General features: G+C 53.1%; 1 protein-coding gene across 38 annotated transcripts in view; it reads left to right on the forward strand.

The window, feature by feature from the left end:
• The window catches only part of EPB41 (erythrocyte membrane protein band 4.1), a 69,939-nt gene that overhangs the window by 34,870 nt on the left and 15,368 nt on the right, over positions 1–19,701 (forward strand). For 6 of the 38 annotated variants that reach the window (XM_071799242.1, XM_071799229.1, XM_071799228.1 and 3 more), the window contains 14 exons: positions 1,457–1,561; positions 2,896–2,938; positions 4,631–4,706; positions 5,163–5,381; positions 7,392–7,479; positions 8,048–8,200; positions 8,746–8,843; positions 9,160–9,332; positions 10,242–10,358; positions 11,600–11,722; positions 14,081–14,292; positions 15,759–15,815; positions 15,931–15,975; positions 16,768–16,830. In XM_071799242.1, coding sequence (XP_071655343.1) covers positions 1,457–1,561; positions 2,896–2,938; positions 4,631–4,706; positions 5,163–5,381; positions 7,392–7,479; positions 8,048–8,200; positions 8,746–8,843; positions 9,160–9,332; positions 10,242–10,358; positions 11,600–11,722; positions 14,081–14,292; positions 15,759–15,815; positions 15,931–15,975; positions 16,768–16,830 — 1,572 coding nt within the window. The remainder of the gene's footprint in view (positions 1–1,456; positions 1,562–2,895; positions 2,939–4,630; positions 4,707–5,162; positions 5,382–7,391; positions 7,480–8,047; positions 8,201–8,745; positions 8,844–9,159; positions 9,333–10,241; positions 10,359–11,599; positions 11,723–14,080; positions 14,293–15,758; positions 15,816–15,930; positions 15,976–16,767; positions 16,831–19,701) is intronic. The other 32 variants (XM_065856959.2, XM_071799258.1, XM_071799259.1 and 29 more) reach the window with 22 other exon arrangements.

Consider the following 19,701-nt stretch of genomic DNA (forward strand, 5'->3'; position numbering starts at 1 on the left):
GCTTCCGTCAGCTCGTTGTTCCCCAGCCCCGCTGCTGGGGATGTGGCACAGGGCTCCTTGCGGCAGCGTCACCTCGGGTGACCCTGGGCAAGTAGGTCAGTGTTTGTGTAACGAGGGCACTGCTGCTAATTGCACAGGGATTGCTGGGAACACCGCCGCCCCCTCGCCTTCCCCTGGGCCGGGGACTGCGTGTGCAGCCCCACCAAAGAGGAGCTGTTCCCCGAAATACCGGTGGCAGGTTGTCATGGCTTTGCACGCGAGTTTGCTGCAGCGACGCCTCCAGGTGCCGGCACGGCACGGGCACGGTGGAGGTTCATGGGCACATGGTCAGTTCCAGGGCAGGGGTGACGTTGGACTCGATCTTGAGGGTCTTTTCCAACCAGAATGACTCTGTGATTCTCTGACACGGGTCGGGGGGTCGGCCTTGGCTGGAGCAGGATGTTAGAAATCTCTGTGTGGATCCTGAGGGATCAGGAGGGGCTGCCGTGGCTCTGGGACCCTCTTGACTTGACGAGCACCCTTGGCTTTAACGCCGGTGTAATCCTACTGTAGCACTTAACACTGAATTGAGAAGGAATTGCAAAGCTGTAGGCAAAGACCAGCACAAATGCCTTTATCCAGGAGTCACAGAGTCCCAGGGACCTCAAGGATCATCTGGTGCAACCTTTCTTAGCACAAGCCCGGTCTAGACAAGCTGGTCATCACCCTGCCCAGCTGGATCTTAGAACTGTTCCATCTGGGGGAATCCACCCCGTCCTGGAGAGGTTGTTCCAGTGGCTGGTTGTTCTCATCGGGAGAAATTTCCTTCTTGTGCCCAGTCAATCTCCCCACAAATAACTTGTACCCATCAGCCCTCGTCTTTTCCACGGAATTCCTTGTAAAAAGGGACGCTCCCTCTTCCTTGCAGCCACCCTGTAAATACTGAACAAGAACAATGAGTGCTTCCAGGCGTCTTTTCCAGTTGAGGGCCATGGAAGGTTTTTAATTCCTATATGTCCAGTATTTCCCTGGGGAATATCCAGACTGTAACACATGCCCCACGTTACCTACAGAGTCACAGCATATGCACCAAGGCCCTTCCGGCTGGATGCCTGCGGTGGAACAGGGCTGCGCTCTGCTCGGTGCTGTGCCGATGGGACTGAAAGGAGAGGTGCGGGCACAAGCGATGCGTTAGTGGAGCTCGTTTTGCCTCACTGGAACTGCACTTTCTTTTTAGCAAAACCTCCAACACAATTAGCTGGTTCTGGTTACCGTTGTTTTGTGCCTCGGGTGATTTCCTTTGTGCTTTCGGACTAAAAGGGTGTCTGTTCCTAGGGCCAGTTCACTTCTGAGGGGTTTGGAAGAAAACAGCGGAGGAAATAGGAATGCTCGATGACATTCCTGTTCTCCCCCTCCTGTGAAGAGGGGCAGCACAAAGCCAGCCCGGCCTCCAGGATTTCCTTTGGTCTCTTTGTAGAAACACGCCAAGGGGCAGGAGCTGCTTAAGAAAGTCTGCGACCACCTCAACCTGCTGGAGGAAGACTACTTCGGTCTGGCCGTGTGGGACACGCCGACGTCCCGGGTAAGCGGCGGTGCGCTGTGCCGGGGCCGCCAGCGCCTCCGGGGGATCAGCTCCCCAGAGCACGTCCTGCATGAGCTCTCCTTAAAATACCTGCTCGTGTCCTCCCAAAAAGGGCTGTGAGGGTCATCAGTTGTGAATAAACGCGTACAGGACTGTGGATTTTAGTAAAAAAAGTACAAGCTGCTGCGCTGGCGCCGGCGTCGTTTTTGGTGAGAGCAGTTCTGGGTGGAGGCTTTGCCCTGTGCACAAGCAGTGCGACTTCGTACCAGAACTCTTACTCATGGCTTCAGTTTAAGGTCTTTGTTTGGTTAGACTCAAGCAGTGTCTTATCTTTTAAACCCGTGGTTACACTTTAACACGAGCAGTTGCTCGAACTGCTTTGTGAAGCTGGCCAGAAGTGTGCTGAACTGAAATCGGGCCCACTTTTGTGTCCTTAAACCAGTTACATTGGTCCACATCCCGACTATTCCCATGCTTCACCTCCAGTAATCACTTACTATGACTGGCAGACATTAATATCATCAAATTAATATCATTAATTAATTATACTATTAGTTAACATCATTAAATAATTACTGATTGCAAGTGTGGATTTTTAATACGCAAGCAAAACCCACCCCATCACTGTTCGAGGCAGGTTTCACAGGTTAGAGAGGCAAGCGTATGAAAGGCAGCACTAAACGGGTATCGCCGTGTCCCTTGGTCCAGACGGACGAGCTCGGGGGGTGCAGTGGGTTAATCCCCTCACCTCGGGGCACCTGCGGCTCCGAGTGCTGCTCGGGGCTGCCGAAACGAAGAGGCTGGTTTGTTGTGGCCTGTCCAGGAGGGCGGCGGGCGCCACGTCCCCTTGGGCGCCGAACCCTGGTCCCTGCGCAGGGAAACTCCGTGTGAATGTGCCGGGAGCTGCCCAGATCACACGGCCAGAAGCAGGAGTTGTTTGTTGAGGCTTATGTTGCACCCAAAATTATGGGGGGGGGAATGATGCATTTCTAGATTTGTAGCCGAGATAATGACTCAAAGCTGGAGTCATCCTGAAAAGAGACAAAGTCTGTGTCCCTCTGCTGTAAAAGATCCCAGCCTCCGCGATGGGACGCTTGCAGTTGTATTTCAGTGACTGGGTCATTAAAAACCATCGCTGATGACAGGCGAGGGGTTGGAAACGCACCTACCGAGACCTCAGACTGCAGTGAAGTTGTGAAAAACGCATCGTCCCTCCAGTTTCTGTGGCCGCGTTCATGTCAAATGTCGTCCTTTTTGCCATATTTTGGTGATTTGCACTTTTCTGCGGTGTTTCTGGAACGTCTGCTAAACTGTGAATTTTTATCCTCTTACAGACGTGGCTGGATCCTGCCAAAGAGATAAAGAAACAGGTTCACGGTGAGTGGAATGTGTTACGTGGCTGTGTGTGGTTTCTCCCTGCTTCCCTAAATAAGCCTGGCTTTGGGAGGCCCAGGGCCGGGTTCAGGTGGGCGTCTGGCAGGGCTCAAGCAACCTCTGCATCCTTTCTCTTCTTAAGGATTTAGTGGTGCTCTAAGTTTAGGAAAAATGCAATTTCCTGGGTAAAACATGGTTTGACGGGTGTGCTCTGTGAAACCCGCCCTGTCCTCGCCACCGTGCTGAAATGGGAATCTCCCCTTGGAGGAGGGAACGTTTGAACTTCAAAGGAGATTTGGAGAGCCCAAGCAGAGCTGCGTGTTGTAGCAAGGCTGTGCGGGCTCCAGGCTGTTTGGGGTCCACATGGTGGTACTGGAATGAAAAACGGCTCCAGGAGCAGCAGGGCAGGCACCAGCTGTTCTCCAGAGTTGTGTTTTAAGCTCTGCTAGCACTGAATTAGTTCAAGACGAGGTCAGCGTCAAAGTTAAATACATTTTAGAGGCTTTTTTTTCCTCTCAGGAGCAGATCTGAGTGCCTTGAAACCAAAATACTGTTTTACCAAAGTAAAACACTGTCTGACGTCTGATTTTGTGGGGGAGCATGGAGTAAAATGTGTCATTAAATACAGATTAGGGCAAAATGCAACAGCTTCTCTTTAGCATGCAGGTAAAATCCAGCCTGTAAGTTTAATAACAACTTGCTATGGAATCTGTTTCCCTGAGATGGTTAAATGGCAAGTTGTTTGATTTTACTGGAGTATATGCTGAATGCACCTATGAATGTGTGTACACCAGTGTATGCTGGTTTTAAGTAACCTCTGCTCCCTAAAATGTTCACTTGGAATAGCTGGTTTTGAACTGTGTGTAACGAGAATGAGCTGCCTTGCGTTTGCTGCCGGTTCCAGTCGTGGCGCTGTGTGGGAAGTGAATTCGGAACGCGACGTCCCCTCCGCCCCGTTGAGATTGAGTTGCAGCTCCGGGCGAGCTGAGCGCAGGGTTATCTTCTCTTTCGGAAATAAATAGTATTTTGAACTGGTGTTAAAGGAGGAGTTGTGACTATGACAATTACTTAGAGCACTTAATGAGTTGGCCAGGACTGTTTTCTGCAGATAAATGTGATTATTTTCAATAAGGAGAGGGAGTATAAGGTTTGCAACAAGCTGTATTAAAGCATTTAGGTCTGGACTTGTGAAGCTGTTCCTATCGCAGTGCTTCTGGTGTCTCCCAGAGATGGGTGGCACCTGTGCTGTGCTGGTGTGGGCGGTGGGTGGGTGGATGAGCACATCTGCTCCTCACCACCGGTCTGGACGTGGGGTCGGGCGGTGGAGCGGCGCTGATCCGTAACCCAGAGCCCACGCCTGACCCCTCGTCATGAATCTTTTTTTAATTTGAACCACTGAAAGAACATGTGAGTAATTTAGCCTCTTAGCAAGGAATTTCATTATTTTCCACAAGCTGTGCTTTATTCTCGTGTGTTTGCCTGCCCTGCTTTGTTTTCTCCTGCTTGTGTCTCGACTCCATAAGTGAAATAGTATTTTATACCATCTGCTCAAACGAGCACTATTGAAATCAGTGTCACAACCCTGTGGCCGTGTTCTGGAGACCAGACGGGGTTTCCCCAGCCTTCAGTGCCCACTGATGTCACCGAGCCCTTCTGGCGCGTTTGTTTTCCTCAGCCTGCTCTTTGTGATTGCAGGAGGCCCCTGGGACTTCACCTTCAATGTCAAGTTCTATCCGCCCGATCCCGCGCAGCTGACGGAGGACATAACCAGGTGAGCTGCCTGGGCGAGGAAGGCGCTGCAGCTGGGAGAGTGAGCGGGAATTGTTCGTATTTGGGTGTTATTCTGTCGTTCGGCTCGGAGATTGGGTGTCTGGGGGCTGGTTTGTTTCAGTGAACGTGCAGGATGCCCTCGCCCTGCAGCGCAGTCCAGCTGCATCGGGCAGTGTCCGTTACGATCCTGGCATGTGTGTGTTTGCATAGGAAAGCAAAATTTATTTAAAACCGAGTTTTTCTGATCCTATGTGTCCTCTGCTCCCTTTACGGAATGGAGGTGACCTTGTGTCCTCTCCTCCACGCTCCTTACCATGGGAGCGTTACCCCATAAATAAAGATAGGGGTCGAAGTTAGAAACAGGCATCGTGCTGGGTTCATCAGTGGCGTGAAACGGATTCTGCGTGATCCCTGAGTTTCCCTCTGCTCTCTGTAAACAGTGTTTGGTCTTCCCCAGGTACTACTTGTGCCTCCAGCTCCGTCAGGACATCCTGGCGGGGCGCCTGCCCTGCTCCTTCGCCACACTGGCGCTGCTGGGCTCCTACACGGTCCAGTCCGAGCTGGGGGACTACGACCCCGACCTGCACGGCCCCGACTACATCGGCGAGTTTAAACTGGCCCCAAACCAGACAAAGGAGCTCGAGGAGAAGGTTGTGGAGCTCCATAAGACATACAGGTGAGGTACAGAGGCTGGAGCAGCCTGAAATGATGGAGATAGCGGGGCTTTCTGGTATTTCCCCGCTTCTGTTGTAAACTTTTTATTTCCAGCTGCACCAGTTTTTAAGTTGGCAACAGAAGCTGTAGCAGTGAGGTGTGAATGTTCATCTACTGAGAACATCAGCTATTTAAAAAATGTCTGTTGCTTTAAAGTTGTAACAAAATCTTTCTAAAAGCCAAAATTCTTGCTGCAGAAAGAAAATATTATATTTTTAGCAAACAGATGCAAAATCTGTCAGTTGCTGTTTTTCAACAGTATAGCCATGCAAGTGAGTTTTATTTCATGTGAAAATGTAAAGTTTTCTTGTTTTAACCTTGCCCTTCGTAGTGATTGATCTGTGTTTGCTTTGGGATGTAAGTAGTGCTTGGGTGCGGTCTGACCGGAGCAGATCCGTCTCTGTGCGCGCTGTAGCCCGCAGCACGGTTGGGGTTTTCTGCTCCCCCAACGCGTGAGTAACCCGTGCTTTGGTGTGGAGTTGTTCCGGGTGAGGCAGGCGGCGTGAACCGGCACCTGGGCTCTCCTGCTCCCGTTTCCCAGCGTGGACGCAGGTGTCTCCTGTTCAGGTGGGGCTGGAGGACTCAACATCCCCCTGGTACCAGATTAAAGGGTCACAGCCACTGAGCCTGTTCCTCATCTTACTTTGAGCTTCGTTTCATAGCTGCTCCCGAGCGCGTGGGTTGGAGCAGCTGTGTGAGAGCGGCCAGTGTTAAAGGGAAAAAATCCATAAACCGGTGTGCGGTACTGAAACCTTCAGCCCCTTGACCTGTGAACCAATAACGGGAACGGAGCAGAGGCCGGACGGGAACTCGTGGTTCAGCGGGGAAGGGTGGCGTGTGCCCCGGCTGTGACCCAGTCTGCAGTTAACGCCTCTCTCAGCCCCACAAATCAGTGCCTTAGATTGATTCCCCTCCATTTGCACTCAGAGGAGAGGAAATGGGGGAAAATAAAGGACGGGGCCACTGACAAAGCTTCATGACTTGGAGTCAAAGGTTGTCAGCGGTGCTGGAAGTGACAGATCACACTGCTGAATTATTCATGGCTTCATTAGGAGGAAGCTCCAAGGTATGAGGCTGTAGTTATATTTAACCTGTAGGAGGGAAGAAGCAATATGCACCCATTTAATTTCTGGTCCCTGTTCTGTGAACGTTCAACTGTCAGAGGGTTTTCAGTGGGAAAACTCTTAAACCACATTCCATCTTTTGCTGCTTTATTTGCACGTGTCAGATGGGGACTGCTCCTGGTGTCTCCTGGAGGATTTTCTTTATTGTCTGCCTGATCTCCTGCTACTAAAACCCTATTTACACTGCACACAAGAGGTATGTGAGCGCTCAGTGAGGAAGATGTCAAAGCAGGGAACAAAATGAAGTGCAGACAGCGAAATGCTCTCCCAGCAGAGCTGTTAGAGGTTCCTCCTGCGCCAGGAGCTCCTGAGCAAGGACCCTTCAGTCAGGTTGATGAGAGTTTCCATTGCCAGGATGGTTCTGTAAGCGAAGCTGTCGTGTTGCCCCTCCTGCAGAGCCGTCTGTTCCCAGAAACCTCCCGTTCGTCTGCTCTGCCCCCGTCGCTGCGGGGTCTCAGCCGTTCTTGCATTGCCTTTGGAGAACAGTGGCCGGGCTTGGGGGCAGGCGGTCTCTGGGGACAGTCCCCGTCACCCGCTGCCTTCGGCTGGGCTGGTGGGGTTTTCTTGCACCCAATGGGTTTTTGGACCCCACAGCACAGTTCCTCGCTGGATGGTTCGCTTTCTTGTCAGGGTCCGTGCAGCTGTACAGAAATCAGGTGCCTCTGTTTTATGAGGGTGTCTCCAAGCACAAATTTGTGCATTCAGAGCAATTTAATAATTCTTTATCTAGGCACGAATTTGTGTTGGAAGCAAAAGAAAATCTAAAGAGTAGATGGTTTTATGAAGTCCGTTCTGTCACCTAAAAGCAGCAGTTATGCGAATAACAAGCCCTTTATCTCTTTCCGCAGGTCCATGACTCCAGCCCAAGCAGACCTGGAGTTCCTTGAGAACGCAAAGAAGCTCTCTATGTATGGAGTCGACCTCCACCAAGCCAAGGTGAGAATGGACCTGTGCGCACCTGCCTGTGCAGTTTGTGACTGGGTTATCCTTCCCTCGCAGGAGCAGGTTTACCCGTTTCAGGAGGCTCCTTTTGAAAGCTGCAGGAAGTAAAGCAGCTGCTGTACGAACACACGACAGCAATGCCTCACGTGCTGTTGCAAGTGTTCTAAGAGAAGTGGTTCTTCCTGGTTGCGTGTTATTTACATCCCGCAGGAGGCTTTACAGAGCTGCTGGTGCAGGCGGGGCCGTGCCCTGACCCTGCAGGGTGCGCTCTGCTCTGAGAAACCGGGCAGAGCCCAGAGCAGCCCCTGGAGCAAACAGCACCGGGGGCGGTCTGCGGAGGGGAGGCTGCGGGGAAAGGGGGCGATGGATCCGGGAGAGGCTGCGGGGAGAGAGGGCGATGGATCCGGGAGAGGCTGCGGGGAGAGAGGGCGATGGATCCGGGAGAGGCTGCGGGGAGAGAGGGCGATGGATCCGGGAGAGCCTCTGGGGAAAAGCGTGGTTTGGAGGACAGACCTGCACTTTGTAGCTCTGACGCTGCTTAAGTTCTCATCCTCTTTCCCAGGACTTGGAGGGGGTGGATATCACCCTGGGAGTCTGTTCCAGTGGCCTTCTGGTTTACAAGGATAAACTGAGAATCAACCGCTTCCCTTGGCCCAAAGTCCTGAAGATTTCCTACAAACGCAGCAGCTTCTTTATTAAGATTCGGCCAGGGGAGGTATGTTCTGGCTTCTTTGTGCTCACGTCTTCTTTAATTGCCTTTTGATTATCACCGACGCACGTGCTTCGCTAGAACAAAGTGGGGGTAGGGAGCGGGCTTTTCTCTGATGGGCGTTTTACACTCAAAGACGTGTCTGATCTCGGCTTAGCGGGCTCTGCCCGAGCTTAACGCGGACTTTGCTGAAGCGATAGAACGGCGGGTGACGGTTTGAACAGCGTGTCGTCCAGCGCCATCTCCTGGCACTGTCTGGTACTCCCAGCATCCAGGGGACGGCGCTGGGAGGTTCACAGCTGGAACTGGGAGAGGATCAGCTCCTCTATTGGAAACTGAGCAAGACAAAGGCTTTTGTCTCACTTAAAAAAACAGATGTATTTAGAGGGAGAGAGAGACCTTTTCAGTTGGGCTGCAGCAGGCACATCGTGGAGTGAGTTCGGCTCCTAAACCAGCAGCGTGTGCTGCGGCAGAACAGGTTGGTGGGCTGGGAGCTGCAATCCTGCCAGGTTTATTTCTTGCTATACCTAATTAACGTACATTTTCCACAGCAAGAACAGTATGAAAGTACCATTGGATTCAAGCTCCCAAGTTACCGGGCAGCGAAGAAGCTGTGGAAAGTGTGTGTTGAGCATCACACGTTTTTCAGGTGGGTTTTCTGAACGGCAGGCTCGCCTTGGTAACTAACGCTATGGATTAGCTGCTGAAAATGAGCACGGCTTCAGTGCTCCTTGGCGTTTCGGAAATTCGGAGTGAAGTGGTTGCAGAGACTTCGAGTGTTTGTGTTGCAAGAATTTTCTAGGCAGATTTTGCTTCGTAAGATACATAAGACAGAGCCTTGCAGCTTGTGCAGATGTGGAGTTTATTGCTAGCAAGTTGTTTTCTTAACCACATGCAGCGAGTCCTGTGGTTTGTATTGAATTTCTCTTCACCTGCCCTTCCTGCACTGGCGCTGTGGTTTCCAGGCTGAGCTCCACCGAGGCCATCCCGAAGAGCAGGTTCCTGGCGCTGGGCTCCAAATTCCGGTACAGCGGCCGGACGCAGGCGCAGACGAGGCAGGCGAGCGCCCTCATCGACCGGCCCGCCCCGCAGTTTGAGCGGACGGCGAGCAAGCGGGCGTCGCGGAGCCTGGACGGAGGTGAGTGGGTGCCGGCCGTGGGTGCCGGCCCTGAGTGCCGACCCTGCCCGCGCCGCCGGCCGCGGGGCCTCGGGGCTCCTTAGGTACCACAGACATCTAAGACACAGAGGTGCCTTGGGGACGTGGTGTAGTGCTCGAGTCACTTTAGTGGCTGAACTCTGCTATTGAGGGTCTCTGCCAACCAAGATGATTCTGTGATTCTAAATGCCCTGCTTTAAAAAAAAAAAGCTGAAGTTTTCACTTCCCTATAAGATCTGGGTATAAAATGCAAACCCATAGCAGCAAGAAGTGCCTGACAAAAAGCACGTGGGTGGGTGCTGAAGGCTCATGGCAAAGCCCTGGTTGTGAAGATACCTCCTCATTCAGTCTCAACACATTTTCCTTTTAGCAAATGGGGAATTAAGCTATTGTAGGATTTGTTTTGTTTAACAGAGCTCTTTAAGTGGCGTAGCTTTCCTTGAGAGAGCTTTTTTCTTGCCACGGCTGTTTGAAACTTCTCCAGCACCGGTTAAAGCGATGCTGGCGTTGGAGTTTGTGGCACATCCATCAGGTGGGAGCAGGCTGGAGGGTGAGCCGTGGGAGGGGGTGCTGAGCTTGCTCCCCTTTTTGTGGGTCAGGGGGTGCCTTTGCACAGGAGGGTCCGGACTGAGCAGAGCCAGGCGCTCGCAGCCCTGGCGTGCGAGGTCGCCCGGGTGCGATGCACAGAGGCAGGGGCCCCGGCGCTGCTGGGTACCCCTGACTGTGCCCTGCAGACCGTTATGGCCCCAGATGAGTAAAAAAAAACCCGCTGCAATCACGCACCCGGACAGCAGAGCCTGGAAAAGAGCAGCCTGTGAATGTGACCGCTTCTGCAGCCTTGTTTCCCGTCTGCCGTGCGGGCAGTCGTTAACGTGTGCCCCGTTTCTTCAGCTAAACGTGCGACTCAAAAAGTTGAGTTCAGAGCCATAGAGGAAGAGAAGCAGGAGGAGGTGGTGGTGGTTGAGGTTCCCGAACCAAAACCCGCGGATCAGATCCGAGAGAAGCCAGGTATAGCTGTGGTGGTGGCTACAACTCTTCTGCAGCGCCTTTCCTCTCCTTTACATGCCTGTTCTGTAAAGTTTCACCAAACCTGGCAGCATTCTTTTTCATTTTTCTTTTGCAAGAAGAGTTTTGCAGCCAGAGGACGGACAGCCCGGCTCTGGGAGACTTGTCCACTTTGCCCCGGCACCCCCTTAGCTGTGGTTCTGCTGGGGCAGAGTTCAGGGTGCGCTGGCATTGAGAGCTGTGTCCTTATTCAGGGTGGGTGCTTTGTAAATGTGGATTAGAAGAGGGCAAAGTTTGGTCTTGAAACTTCTTGTAAAGCTTCTGAAATTCTTCATCCTGGGGCCTGCTTGCCATTTTTTAAGCCTGTTCTGGGTTCTTTTGGTGATTTGAGAAGTGCCATCCATTTTGCTACATGGAGCTCATATTTCTCTTCCGATAGGTACTGGTAATAAGTATTAATACTCTTAAGAGGTGTGTAGGTACAACAACATATCTGAACACTGATAAGCATATCGCAGCAGGGGTGGTGTCAAATATTTGCAGTCCTTGTCACTTACACAGTGAATGCCTGTGCTGCGGTAGGGCTGGAGATAACTCGTATCCAAGCGCATGGTGTGCTGCTCCGCTTCCCTTCTCCCACCCTGATTTTGTTGTTTTTTTGCAATGTGGTTTCAACACCACCGTTTTGCTGGTTTGAAACCCAGACCAAGCTTTCATAAAGCGAGGGACGGTCTCCCCGGCACTGCCCTGAGCTCTCGTTCGCCAGCGTGGCCCGGCAGGGAGGGCCTGCGGGTGTAGAAACACGAGCTAGCGTTGCAGACACCAGGATCGATGGCTGTGCATCTTAGGTTTTAGATTTGAAGTTGACAGACCAGGCCAGGTAGTTAAAGCTGCCAGTTGTTGTGTAGTTTTGTATCTAGAGGAGCCGGGGGGTGTTTTTCCTGGGCTTCCCCAGCCAGCGCCCGCACCTGCCCAGGCTCACAGGCAGAGCCCTTTGCGCGTCCCCCCCGGGCAAGGCGCCTGCGAAGCTCCTTCGTGGTTCTTGTCCCCGCTCATCCCTCTTGGCGGCGCTAGAAAGGCTGCTGTATCATTGCACAGAAAACGTACAAACGTCCTGTTCAGCTGCCGGGTTTACAGACCACATCGCTGCTCTCAGCTGCCGCTCGGAGGGGCTCTGCGCTCGCTCTGTGCGGCGGCAGCCGCCGTGTGTCCCGCTCTGTTAACACGTGCAAACCTCTTTCTAGCCGAACACCCTCTCAAAACTTTTGAAATGAAACCCATTGCAGAGGAGGAAGAGGAGGAGGAGAAGGTAGAGGTGGTTAAGGCTCCCGTTGTCGAGCCTGCGTTCCCGGAGCCGCCGCGCTCAGGTACAGCCACGGCCTTTGCCATCGGCGCGGCTCCGGCGGCCGCCCGCGCCGGACCCGCGGGTTGCAGTGGTGCCGTGCTGTGGGACGAGGTGCCGTCGTTTGCGGTGGTGTTAATTGTGCTGCGGTGACAGCGCTGCTCGGCGAGGCGCGGTGGCTTGGCCGTGTGCCCGCGTGCGTGTGCCGTGGCCCCCGAACGCTGCTGTCGCTGTCGCTTCTTGCCAGCTGTGTTTCCCGAGCTGCAGGGACAGTGGGGCCGTGTCTGCTGGAGGGCACCTACGCTCCGCTTTTTTTCCTCAGTAGGGAGCCAAATTCTTCCTTAATTAGGGTTTTTTCTTTCAGAGCATCCTCACTGCCGCAGACAGGTACACCCTGATCATAGTTAAAAGCAGATTTGGTCATTTGGGGAATAAGAGATTGAAGCTGTAGAGGGAGGTGACTGGGAACTTCATCTTTTCTCTTGAATATTCTGAGAAGCCCTAAAGCAGCGCGGCGTGCGGCCGGGGGCGTTGGTGGGACGGGCCCCGCTGCCCCTGCTCATGCATCTCCTGCCCCCCTCGTGACGCTCGTGTTCCCAGCGGCCGTGTTCCTGCCCACGGTGAAGTCCATTGCTATTTTAAATCTCATATTTTGGAGCAGTGCTTTTTCCTGTGTTTTGATCCTCATCTGTCGAAGTAGCTGGAGGTGCATAACTACAGTAACTCAGTTCTGGACAGCATGGAACTCGTTGCCGAATATCGAAGACAAAGCTGTGTTCATTAATCGCTTTTCGCACGTTTGGGTGCTCTGAAGCGCTGTGGCAGGAGCAGGAGGCCCCAGAGAGAGGTGGCGCTGTGGATTTACTGCTGCAGGGTTCCCTTTGCTACTCGGCCTTTGAGGTGGCTTTTTGACACCTGCGTTGCGTTTTTGGCCAGACGTGCTCCTGGCGATGCTGAGAGAAGCCCAGCCGAAGAGGAGGGTGAGGAGGGGTTGAAACGGTGGTGAGAGAGAACTAGAACCGGTTCGAGGGAGCCAGGCACCACCACAGTGGCCTTGCACACCCCGCAATTACTTAAAATTACACTTTCTCTAACACCAGATTTTCTGGTGTCTTAGTTGGATGGACACGAGTAACCCAGCGTGGGCTGGAGGGGTGACGCAGCGCTTTAGGAATATGAGGTCATGTCAGAGAAAGTACTTTAGGTAACGGGGTATATTTTCAGCAGAATGGCCGTAAAAACCACCATCAGGAGAACTAAATAGCTTATTGTGTCTATAGTGAATTAATTTGGGCTTGAATATGTGGGAGGTGTTGGGCTTTTCAGGGGTAGGGACTGTCGGGGAAATCAGGAATCGAAGGAGAGGAGCAGGCAGATGTTTGTGTCCCCGGTGCTGGCTCAGGACCGGCGGCCTCTGGGAGGCCGGTTCAGCAGCGCGCTGCTCAGCTCCGCGTGCGGCCCTGCCGGAGGCGCTGGGGGCGCTGGAGATGCTGGAGGTGCTGGCTGTCTCCTGGCAGCAGGAGATGCTGGAGGTGCTGGAGGTGCTGGCTGTCTCCTGGCAGCAGGAGATGCTGGAGGTGCTGGAGGTGCTGGCTGTCTCCTGGCAGCAGGAGATGCTGGAGATGCTGGAGGTGCTGGAGGTGCTGGCTGTCTCCTGGCAGCTGGAGGTGCTGGAGGTGCTGGAGGTGCTGGCTGTCTCCTGGCACCAGGAGATGCTGGAAATGCTGGAGGTGCTGGAGGTGCTGGCTGTCTCCGGGCAGCAGGAGATGCTGGAAATGCTGGAGGTGCTGGAGGTGCTGGCTGTCTCCTGGCAGCAGGAGATGCCCATTGCAGCCCCACCTGCCTTGAAACCCACCTGGAAGATGCTGTGAAGTTGTGTAGATGAATGCGTGTTGGTTATTTAGTGCATTTCTGGTCTGAGTGGCTGGGAAGCCCGTGGTGCCGCTGCACGAACCATCCGTGTCTGGTTGAGGAGATGCCAGGGAGCGAAGAACTCAGCTCAGCTTTAAGTGTTTCTATTTTAGTGGCCATACGGGAAGGACTTTTGTGTCTGTTGTGTGTAAAGGACTCAGAATCGATGGATGGTGCCAAAAACAGGTTTGCCTTTCTGGTGTGGCTTCTCTGCAGAGTGCAAGCTTGCTTTTGTAACCCATCTGCTGTGGGGTTTATTTTACTTTGTTTAAACCATAAGGAAAATAACCTCAACTTTCCCATACTAAACGCACAAGCCGCTTTGCTCAACATCTTTCTTTCTTTTCCCTTTTTCCCCTCCTCCTCCCTTTCATTTTGAACACCAGCGCTGTAATTTGGGAGGACTTTGCCCGGTGCCTCAGAAGCGTCACCAACTCTGACCCTTGTCCCTGTCTCTGTCCCCCATGCTCAGCAGTGGCCGTGATCACCCCCGAGAGGAGTCCCCGTCCCACCTCGGCCCCGGCCATCGCGCAGAGCCACGCTGCAGAGCCGGGCCCAGCTAAGCCTGGCTCAAAGGACGTGGTCGCTGCCTCTAAAATAGAAAAGGAAGCAGCAAAACCCGATGTGAGACGGGAAGAAATCCCACTGGAGAAAGCCAAACCGGAGCCGGCTGACGCGTCGAAGGTACGTCAGACCCGAGCCTGCTTGGAGGCAGCTGGAGATCCGGTTCTAGAAACTTCCCCGAGCATCAGCTCTGTGCCCTGTCCCTGGGCGAGGGGTTGGTCCCTCGGCCAAGCATGGGATCGGGGTGAGGAATGGGGATTTGGGGCCGAAGGACATCCCAGCCTTGCCCCTGGGGGTGCAGGGCAGCGGGGTTTGGTGGCTGCGGTCAAACTAAAGCAGCTTACCCGTGGACGGCTGAAACCCGGCGGGAGTCGCACAGGAGCGCGACCTGCGCGCCGGGTTAAAACCTGAGCTGCGAACGTGTTGAGATCTTGGGGGTTATTGTTTAAACGATTTTTTAAAAACATTATTTGAACTTTCTACAAATGTCTGAGACCTCTGCTGATGCTGATCTGTGTGTGTTTGTTCTCCTCAGTGAAAATAATTACATATTACAGTGGCCTTAATATTCGGCAAATGTATTGACTGAAACCTTCCCTGTTGCAGCAGGGCTGTGCCCAGAGATACCATTTTTACATTACTCTCGGTATTCAGCTGTTCTCAGCATTACTGGAGCCACGGTTTTGCTGCACTATGGCACGCAGTGGGTACCGGATGACAAGCTCCTGGGTAGATCACTACTAATTAAGATTGGGAGATGAAGATGGAGAAAAGAGAGTTGCTTTAAAAAACGTGTGGCCTGTGTGACCTGTAATTTTAAATTAAGAAGCCGAAGAGATGGTCAGGATGGCGCTGAGGAGCGCGCTGTGACGGTCGCTGTGCCGCGCTCCCGCGCACCCTCCCTGGCGTCAGACCCAGAATAAGGGAATTCCATTCAGCCCATCTCACTTGTTACAGGGTTTTCCCTAAATGCTTAAACACCGTTTGTTTTCTTCTTTAAAGAAAGCTGTGGGAGGAGGTTGTGGATTTGAACGTGCCCATTCACACTGATCCTGCAGTGCAGCCGCTTCACTTTATTTAATGCCCACCGCTGCTTTCTCCTGCAGGATGCTTGGCAATCCAGTTTCATAGAACACTTTCCGTGAAGTGTTTAGACTATCTTGGCTCTCTGCTTGTGGACAGCAAGTAATTTATGGTGTTAGGTTTGATTTTATAGATAGGACTCTTCTCATTGACCCTGTGAACGCAATACCAACAAGTAATCCTGTTTCCGAGGTCGGCGTTAATTGCGCATGTTGCTTTGGGGAAGGATTTCCTGGGAGATCCGGCTGCGAGTGGAATTTGAAAACACTGCCTGGCACCGAGCTCTGGTTTCACATGCGAATAATCCTCAGGCCGGAGGGATTATTGCGGTGTGCCCGGACTAACAGCCCCGAGCGCCGGGTGTCGCTGACTCCGCCGGGAGCCGCATGTTGGTGTTCTGCATGTTCGCCCGGCGTTTCAAAACCAGCTCCGCGCAGCTGCGCTTTGAAACTGAACGGTCTACTAACAAGAAATGTTTTTACCCGTTTATTTCTTAAATGTAGGTGAGGAAAACGCACATTGCGGTCACAGTACCCACCGCGAATGGTGACCAGCCCCAGGTTTGTGTTAATCATTCAGTTAGGTTGCTCACTTTTCTTTTTTTAAGGTTAAAATGTTGAGGTTCAACACAGTTAAATGAACCAACAACTTCTTTTCTTTATCACTGCCCCGCAGCAGCCGCCTGCAGAGAAAGAGGAGGAGCTGATAAGGATGAGGAAGGTCAGCCACTTCAGCTGTCACCAGAGCATTTGCCATCTCATTCATGCACCCGTAGCCGTTTAAAAAGACAGCGCTCCGCGTTCTCCGTGCGCTTTGGGTTGCGTTTTTGTTTGGGTTTTTTTAAACTACAACTATTGAATGGTTCAAAACGAACAGCTGATTGCTAAAATTATGCAAGTGAATTTTTGAGAGAAACGCACTCGGTTTGGTTTATAAAATCTCTCTCTGCTTCTCTGTAAGAAATTTAATTGGAAACCAAAGAAAACTCTCGTGTGCATTCCAGGAAATGCAAAAAACCGAAGAGTATATCGCTTTTTTAAATGAAGTAAGAGGGGACACATCCAGACGGGACGGGTGGTGACGCGCAGAGACCGCACAGTGAGGCGGTGTAGAGGTGGCACCAGTGACACCGGTGACGCCAGCGGAGCCGTGGGTGCGGGCGATGTCACTGGAGGGGCCGCAGCCTGTGCCAGGTCCCCGAGGTCCCCGCAGCCTGTGCCAGGTCCCCGAGGTCCCCGCAGCCTGTGCCAGGTCCCCGAGGTCCCCGCAGCCTGTGCCAGGCTCCGTGCCAGGTCCCCGAGGTCCCCCCGAGGGTCGGCGGTGCCGGCGCTGTCTCTTTAACTCCCATCGCATCCCGCTCTCCAGCGCCAGCCCCTCGGTTGCTCCCCGCTGCTCCCGACCTGACTTCACTCTTAATTTGCCAATTTGTCAATCCCGCAAGAACAACATTTTAATTTTTTGTGCCTTTTTTTTTTTTCCTTTTTGTTTCCCCCTTTTCTTTCATTTTCACAGAAAAGATCAAAGAGGCTAGATGGTGAAAACATTTATATCAGGCATAGCAATTTAATGTTGGAGGTTTGTATGAACTCGAAGCTTTTTTCAGTTGCGTTTGCCTAGACCTTCTGCATCTGCGCTCAACTTTTTCCTCCTCTTTGCCTCCGCCTTTGTCCTGCATGCTGCTGCATGGAAGTCCTCTATTTTATTACTTGTTTTACATATGCTTTTGCATGGTGACGGTCACCCTGACGACGCGCAGGCGTCCTTCCTTCTGCTCTGACTTCCATTCTCTCATACTTACCCAAAATATATGATTGGCAGAGCCACGTGCTCTGGTCAGCTCCGGGACCCGCGGGGGCTCATTCGCACCTTCCCCCTTGCTTGCAGTGTGTGATTGTTCTGGGGGAACAGTTATGAAAATACGAAGTTCAGGATAAGCTGTACTGAGATCGCAGTCTCCGTGCTGTCCCGGCCGTTTGCTTCAGGCAGGAGCGCGTTCTCCCTTCGGACACTGCAGCGATGCTCGTGGCCTCGCAATCCTTCTCCCGGTGCTTTCTCGTCCCGCAGCACCTTCTCGCTCTCCCAGCCCCATCCTGCAGCGGCACCAGGTGCCCTCGGACGTGACACAGGGACCCATGGCTCTGGGTGGCTTGGGAGCGGGCGAGAAGCCGTTTCATCCCGCACTTAGAGCCGTTCTCTTCGGCTTCGGGAGCCCCTTACCCCTGGTGTTCCCCCAGTACGGGCTCCGAGCAGACCATGCCAATCATATATTTTATTTATGTTTTTAATACACTGTGTTATGGGAGGTGTTCTGTGGCTTCTGATCCTGTGTTCCTGTGTTCCGTGTTTCTCCTCAAACGTGCAGCACCAGCAGCTGGAGGGTTTCCCTGTTGGTATCTCTTGGAAGTTGAAGTGTCCCTACTGCCTTCTCCAAATGCCAATTTTAAAAGTTTTGCAGCTTTTGAGTGTTTTCCAGGGTTTTTTAAGTTATCATTGTATTTTTAAGCGCTGCAGCATGGAGCTCAGGCCCACGCGATGCCCTGGCTCTGCAGCTCCCCGGGCAGGGTTTGGCGCCGCCGGACGCTGCGAAGGCTGCGCCTGCTGTTTTCCTTCGCCCAGTTCCAGCAGCTCCATCTCCCCAGCCCCAAACAGAGCTTTTCCATCACTTCTGGAGCGCGGGTTTTCCCGTTAGTGCAGCGCTTGGCTCTGGCACCCAGCCCGTTCCCTCCCTCCCCGCCGGCTCCGTTGCAGGTGCTGCAGCCCTCCCCTAGAAGAGCACTGACCCCGCAGCCCACCCACCCCTTTAGCCCTTTTTTTTCCCTGTTTTTTAAATCCATGCATTTGGCAGATCAGGTATTTTTCCAGCAGATCCTGAAGTTACTGCTTGATTTTATTGAAAGCCATTTATTGCCCCTGTGCTCAATAACCGCGCGCTGCGTTCTCACAGAAAAGGGGCAGATCAGAAGTGTTCACGCCTGAGCGAGCTCGTTCCTCCAGACGCTCTCACGACCCCTGTGGCTCCACGTGGCTCCTGGTGGCTTGTGCTGCTCTGCAGACCCTCCTGGGAGCGCTCGGGGTGCCGGTGGTCGCGCTCTCTGCTCTGAACCAGGAGCGGCCTCAGCAGATTTGTTTGTGCTGTTTTTTTTCCCCTGATTCGCAGGCACTTGCCTTGTGCTTTCATCCAGGACGGAGCCCAAACCTCTTGTTTCCCCCAAAACCGTGCCAAAAAGAGCAAATGTTGTTCGTAGAATCATTGTGGTTGGAAAAGCCCCTCATGGTCATGGAGTCCAACCACAAACCCCCCTGTCCCTGCCCGATGCCCTGAGACCCTCATCTCCATGTCCAGCCCTCAGGGATGGTGGCTCCAGCACTGCCCTGGGCAGCCTGTTCAATGCCCCACAGCCCTTTGGGGAGAAATTGCTCCTGATTTCCCAGCTAAACACGAGGCGTTCGGGGCCGTATCCGGCGCGGGAGGGCGGGCGTCCGGGGCGAGCTGCAGGGACGCAGGTGTCAGGGGACCCCCCTTTAGGGACGCGTCTGCTCTCCCACCTTCTGAACTTGATGGGCCGAGTCCAGCTAAAAGCACAAAGATAGCAACAATTTCCCAGCGATGCTTTTACTGACCTCAGTTTCCCCCTTTCTGATGGATGAGGCTTGCTGCTTTTTGGCGCTGTCCAGAAAAGCTGTTGTTTGGCTTCAGCCTATTTTATGCAAGAGCTTTTGTTTTCCACAAACAATGGTTTGCTTGCAGAGAACAGCTATTTTTAAACCCGTTGAAGAGAGCCGGCGTGCCCTGCGGTCTGTGCGTTTGCTGTGGACTGGCTGCACAGAGCAGAAATCTGGCTTTTCCCAGATGAGGCGTTTTAGCAGGAGGTTCTTGGTGGACCCGGCATTAAGCGAATCCTCAGTCTGGCTTTTGAAGGGCTGTCAGCTCCGTTTCAGGAGCCTGAAACCTCCTGTGGCAGCTCCCGGAGGGATGAAGCGAAAGCGGGGGTGTAGTGGGGTGTTTGGGAGCACAGATAACTCGTGTAGGGTGAAGAAGGAATAGGTAGGAAGAGAATAAATAAAGCTTGGAAAATATTTTCTTAAACGCTAAGTGCATGTACCCGTGAATACTGAGGCTAGCAGAGTGAAAAGAAGGCAAACCCACCCAGTTTAAAGGCATTAAAGTAAATAACCCAAACAAATATACTATTGCAATTAAAAAAATCCCATATGGGGCAAGGCCATGCGGTGACAGCTGAGCCGTCGTCGCTTCCGATGTGGCTCGAGCTGAGCCGGTGGCACGTCCCGCTCCGTGCCGATGGCCGTTCATCCCCGTTAGTGAATTGATCAGGAGAGGGGACGCTCCTTTGTGTGTTTGCCGTGCGAGCGCTGTCGATGCAGCCGGTGAGGGCTCTGCTCAGCGCAGCTTTGCTATGCGGCAGCCTCGGCCATCGCACGGGCCGC

This window comes from Patagioenas fasciata, chromosome 25 (assembly GCF_037038585.1).
Source record: "Patagioenas fasciata isolate bPatFas1 chromosome 25, bPatFas1.hap1, whole genome shotgun sequence".
Classification (NCBI taxonomy): Eukaryota; Metazoa; Chordata; class Aves; order Columbiformes; family Columbidae; genus Patagioenas; species Patagioenas fasciata.